This window comes from Lottia gigantea (assembly GCF_000327385.1).
Source record: "Lottia gigantea unplaced genomic scaffold LOTGIsca_82, whole genome shotgun sequence".
Classification (NCBI taxonomy): domain Eukaryota; kingdom Metazoa; phylum Mollusca; class Gastropoda; family Lottiidae; genus Lottia; species Lottia gigantea.
Genome location: NW_008710725.1, coordinates 761,241 through 767,695, shown reverse-complemented (window position 1 = coordinate 767,695; position 6,455 = coordinate 761,241). Strand labels below are relative to the sequence as shown.

The 6,455-nt window shown below is 34.2% G+C and overlaps 1 protein-coding gene across 1 annotated transcript; it reads left to right on the top strand.

Annotated features, from left to right (window-relative positions):
• Positions 1-2,544: 2,544 nt before the first annotated feature.
• Positions 2,545-3,644, top strand: LOTGIDRAFT_169132 (hypothetical protein; the record flags this gene model as incomplete). Its single annotated transcript, XM_009067436.1, has 2 exons — positions 2,545-2,577; positions 2,946-3,644. 2 exons carry the CDS (start codon positions 2,545-2,547, stop codon positions 3,642-3,644), a joined length of 732 nt encoding a protein of 243 aa, XP_009065684.1.
• Positions 3,645-6,455: the final 2,811 nt, after the last annotated feature.

Below are 6,455 nucleotides of genomic sequence, written 5' to 3'. Positions count from 1 at the left end.
TGATACTACCATCATAATATATAACATTAGGGAATAGTGGGTGTATTTTTTCTCTATCATGCATTATTTATTTATTTATTTATTTATTTTTTGCTTTGTACATGTATTTACTTATTGCAGTGTATTGATTTAGGCTATGCTATAATGTGCCAGATACATCGTCAAACTATTTTGTTATTGTTATAGTTGTTACTCTTTTGTTATCTATTTATTAATTTGATGAAATAAACTTTATGATTATACAATAATTTGCTTATTTCCAACCTTTTCGTACACAGAAAGAAAATATTGTACAGGTCTATTAAGCCTATTTATTGAAATACTGAAGGTTTAAGCGCGAAACTGTGAACCTTCGTATTCTAAGAACTCGTTTCTTTGGTTTTGCATCACAGGGGAACAAACTCTCGTAGGAACTTATGGATGTTGAAAAACTATAAATTAAAGGTCAAATCACAAAGAATCATCCACAGTCAAAAATAATATCATGAAATAGTTTTCGTTAGACTTTGTTCATTATATTTCCTTATGGGCAAACGATATCGAGAGAAATTGCACATCGACGAAAACGCATGTAATAACCTAGTGGTTTCCCGCCAAAATAAGTTGTTTACCTTTTAGATGCCGATATTTTTTATTCTCGAGCAAGTATTACAATGTAACCACGATTTAAACAAAACGTAAGTATTGACCTTTGATAAATCTAGCATGGTGAAAGTTCTAATGCCACAAGCAGTGCTTCCGGAAGTCGATCCAGTATCGGCTCTCTCACCGAGTCCATATGAAATATATAGGTAAACAGCCTTTGTGAATTGTGGAAGGCTTTGTTGATCTTTTAAGATCAATCTATACATAAATTTTCGTTCAAATACATAGGACGTAATACTCCATTGCAGTTCATGCCTGTCATGTTAAAACAGCAACAACACAAAATATAAACTCTGAGTGAAGATCTCATTGACTGAGTCGGTGTCTTCGATGATCAGACACTACCAGAATGTCCGACATACCTCAGTTAAACAGCATGTGGTTCTTCTATCAGTCTTCGACTTCATGTCGTACAAGGCCCTTCAAAGGCGTCTGGCCAGAATCGAATGAAGATCCTAGCGACGCCCATAAACACCATGTGATTCCCTGTCGGTCTTTGACCTCATGTCGTTAGAGGCCCATTAATGTCATTGGCGACCCTGAAGATCCTGGCGACTCCCATGAAGGTCTCTTGAACAGCATGGTGTTCTCTGAAATGGTCGGACAACTCCAAAAGTTTTCTCGAGTAGCATGGGGTTCTCTGCAGTAGTCATTTTCATTAGACCAGATAGCAGAAAAGTCGGACATAAACTTATATCTCTGAAAGAGATACTATTTAACCCCATGTAGTGTAAATCCCATTGGCGATTGCAAAATCTCCTAAATATGGGCGACTCCTAACTTGAACAGCATGGGTTGTTTAGAGAAGTCCTACCAATATTAGCCCAATAAGGTTCAGAAAAGTAGGACGCAGACCTGAAGCAGCTAGTTTTCGACCTCATGTAGTGTAAGTCCATCAGCGGACTCTTGTTCTATATATGTGCGTCTCGAAAAGACTCCCTTGAACAGCATGCGGTTCATTAACTCAATAACTCACAGAACAGTGGGACATTAAACTTCATTTCTGAAACAGATAGTCTTTTGCCCCATGCAGTGTGAATCCAATTGGCGACTGGAACGGATTGAAGCTCTTGCGAGTCTAATGATCAGCATGAGGTTCTTTGAAGTAGTCCTGTCCTCTTAAACCTCCCATGCAGTGTCAATCCCATACGTTGCTAGATCGGCATTTCTTTTGAATATTGGTAAAACTCCTTAGATTGCAGGTAACAGCATGAGGTTGTCCGCCATCTTTGACCTCATGCAGCGTAAATCTTATTGTCGACTAAACTAGATAATGGATTATTCACTAAAAGACATATTCAAAGTTTATTAATCACGTAAACTTAAACCAAAAATTTAGGACAAACCAGCACTATGAAATGCACAGGTTCCTTATTTGAAAAATAGTTTTTTGTAAAATAACCATGTTGTTAAATTGTCAATTTTTTTAAACAATTTTTATAAACAGTGACTTATTTCAGATGCCATTTTTGCACTGTTTTGAAAATCCGCTAAATAATTGTTTAGATGTAAACAACAAACAACGGTTAGAGATGTTTACCAAAAATCAGCACCTAGAAACTGTTAGATTGGGACACACAAGAAATTTAAAAAGACATTAATGAGTTAATTGCACTGATAGGAGTTTGAGGGATTAAGAGATTAATGAATGGATTAACAGATTAACGTGTTATATGGAATAACTGAGCAATTAGTATATAAACGAGCGATATTGGACACATTCAGTATCATCTTCAACACTTCCAGCTTTCAGATCTTCTCTAGTGCAGACAAAAATAGAAAAATCAGACGTAAAGCTCCATTTTATTTCATTAGTTTAATACGTTGAAGTAGAAATCCAAAGTCCATTTTATTCTATTTACTGAGGTTTCTAGAGAGAAGTAAAACAGCCAAAGCAGAATGGAATCCTTACAGTTCGATATGGAAAATTTGGTAAGTACTCTTGACGCTTTAAAGCCATTCATTTGTCCCAACATTTGCAGGGCAATTGGGTGAAAATCCATTCCAATGCGGTTTGTGTAATGCTATGGAAGCCCAAGAAAGCCATTATGCAATCTAACTGACAATCTTATTTAGGACAATTTTCTATGAATAGAATACCTATAGCCAATTTAAGCTTTTGTTTCTCAACACTGCAAGGTTGAGGGAATTTGAAAATACTGCTATGGAAGCTAATATGGGTCATAAATAATCCATCTTTTCAGCCTATATGAAGATATTCTGCACTCTCTGTCCATATCAGACCTACCTTAAGCATGAAATGTACAAAAATTAATTCATGCTTAATGTATTTTTTTCAGTCATTCGTTTGCGAAGGCAAAAGACGATATAGAACCTTGAAAAATAAAGCAAACCCTCCAAAATGTCGTCGTCAGCTCTTCCAGGATACAGAGACATCGGCATCGAAAGTCGAGAACAAGACATCTAAAAAGGACTGGATAAAATGTCTAAAATCATGTTTAGACTTTGATAACCAGACCTCTCTAAACGAATTTCAATTTTATTTCGACTCGATGAATTCCTATGAAAATGAAGCGACAGAAAATGAAAGAAAACAAGGCAATATAGTCCGAGATTCTGACAATGGGAAGGAATTTTTAGTTTTAAATAATTTATCCTACAGCAACATAAATTATGACACTTTCCTTGATCAAGAAGTTCTGGTACAATATAATTATAACTCACATATTGACCAATCAAATCTCTTGAATTCATCACCAAATAAATCGGAGTATATCATTGGTCACTTTTATAATGACGTCATGTTAGCAACGTTTGACGCACCATGTGACGAATCCTCAGACGCCACTTCCGGTGAATTAAACGACACGCCATCTAGCGGTATTAAAGATGTACAAATTATGGGATATGATTTGAAGATCGATCATGAAGAAGTGATACAATGTATTTCCGGTTCCTATGACACTCAGAGTTACAGTTCTGACGAATTTAGCGGAAGTGACGAAGGCTTTCCCGAAGATTTTTTGGATGATTGCTAGATTTAGATAAAAGTTATAGACAAACATCTTATTTGAACTGTGATTTTATTATATTTACCTGATAATCTGTGATTTGGTATTGCATGTGGTATTTCTTCCAAGAATTAATCCCTTTTAGTTTGTAAAATATTGACCAGGCGTCAGATTATTTTGTTTTTATTTATTTTGTTAATTTTTGTTTATTAATGATTATGCTGTTAATAAAATGCTTTAATTTAAAATTTGGGTAGGAATTTATCTTGGTTAGACTATCACATGCCACTGGGGTAATGAAGCCGGACAACGTCATGCAGTGTGTCATGGGGAAATTAGACCAGGGCAGAGAAACGTTAGACAATAGCCTACTCTTTTCCAATTTTCAATTGTCAAAGCATCTTTGACGGGACTGTAACTCATAGATGTCCACAATTTTGCATTTGATGACGATTGCTAATGAGGAAGTATTTTGTAGTCTGGTAATCATGCAACTATTCTGAAATAATCTCCCTTTAGTCCCTGTATCTTACTAAGCTTTCATTCCTTTGTGTCAGAAAATTGGGGTCACCCTTCGATTTATTTTTAGAATTAGATGCCTATATCACTTTGATATTATATCACGACATGCGTTGTACTTTTAAAAATAGAGGACTGATTCCCTTTAAAGTGTTGTCGATTTGAAAATAATTTAGTTAGATAGGAAATGAACGCCTGTATGCCTTTAAAATTAAAAAAAAAAAATTCAAATTTAGTTTAAAGAAGAAATAGGCGAAATTACTTCAAGTTACTAAATGACGACTTATAGATCGGTTAATATTTCAATTTAGTTAAGAATTAGACGACTGTGTGCCTTGTCCATTGATAAATTTGATTCAAAAAAATTCCCAATTTAGTTCAAATTAAATGATAACATCCCTTCAAAATTGAGTTATTAATAAACAACTATAGTAGTTTAGTATTTCATTTTTTTTTGTAAAAATCAGACGAACATATTACTTTAATTTAAATAAAGTCATCATATAACAAAACTTAGGTTAAAATTCCAATTTAGTACAAATTAAATGAAGTCATCCCTTTAAATTTGAGTTAATAATAAACAACCATAGGTCGGTTAATATTCTAATTTAGTACAAATTAAACGAGCACATCCCTTTAAATTTAATATTAATAAACAACTATAGTGGGTTACTATTCTTATTTAGTTAAAAATGAGAACACGTCTGAATTAGTAATAAAACCTGACAAGAATTTCAGCCCCAAGGTGACAAGAGTCATCCTCTTCAAAATTTAGATTTTATTTCGACATTTGTGGGTGACACAGTGGGACTGATATTACAATGGGATCGGCGACAGCCTTTATTTTCTGTATTGTTATTTTAATGAATATTTTTAACTTTTCAATTAATGGCGATTCGCCCGACAGTAAGTATATTTAAGAATTTTATATAAAATTTTTGGAAGATTGACAATTTTCTGTACCAAGATAAACATTATCAGCTAATTTCGCCCTATTTTGTGGTGCACATTTATACGTAAAACGATGTTAACAATGTGGACTCTCTGAAAGGGATGCGGAGCTGACGAACTAGAATACCAAATAAACATTATTAGCTATGTGAATTTTATTTAAATTTTTAGCTGATTGTCAATTGTGTAATCTATATAAATATTATTAGCTATGTGGACTCTCTGAAAGGAAGCCGAGTTGACAAACTAGAATACCACATGAACACTTTTCGCTATATGGACTTGGTGAATTCAATTTCAAATTTTTAGAAATGAAATGAAATGAAATGAATGGAGTTTTACGTCCTAATTTTCTTCACCCTATGAGGATTGCTATTATGTGTGCACTTGTTATTGTATTTGGGAGCTATGTAGACTCTCTTAAAGGAATGTCAAGATGATGACGTACGAAGTGTACATTGTTAACTATGTGGACTCTCTAAAAGGGATGTCAAGTTGACAAACCTAAATACCAAATAAACATCATTAGCTATGTGAACTCTCTGAAAGGGATGCTGAGTTGACATACTTAAATACCAAATGAGACATTATTAGCTATGTGAACTCTCTGAAGGGATGCTGAGTCGACTAACCTAAATATCAAATAAACATTATTAGCTATGTAGACTCTCTGAGATGAACATTATGACATATGTGAAAAAGGGCAAGTTAATGTCACTGCCTTTCCCACATTGCAAACTGCATGGCGTTGCCTGTGTTCAATAGCAAAGATTAGAACATAAAACAGAACGTAAAACTCACTTTTAATTTCTTTTTTTTACACAAATTTACCACATTGCAAACTGCATGGCGTTGACTGTGTTCAATAGCCAAGATTAGAACATAAAACAGAACGTAAAACTCACTTTTAATTCCTTTTTTTTCAGGACCAGAATGTAAACAAGATTGTTTCGACCTGTCTATAATACCGGAAGTGCTGTGTCATACGAAACGTCCCGATCGTAAGTGCCCGGATAACAAAACATGTTGCTACATTCCTATTGGCTTAACAACTACCAAGGCTACCAAACATACAGAGACGTCTAATAAGGGGCCACAGTGACAAATCGTGGCATTGTTATACAATATATTCACTTGTTATCTTGTTACGACATTTGTTATCCTTTTGTTATCATGACATTTGGTGGAAATCTGATTTAGGTTAGAGATGCAGCTCAATTTTGTTTCATTATTTTCTGTGGGTTTCTTCAATCAATTTTGTTGAAACAGCTCTGGATATTTTGTTGCATTTATTATCTGTGGGTAACTGAAAATATTGTGTTTCATATACTTTCTGTGGGTTACTTCACTTAGTCTGATAAAATACAG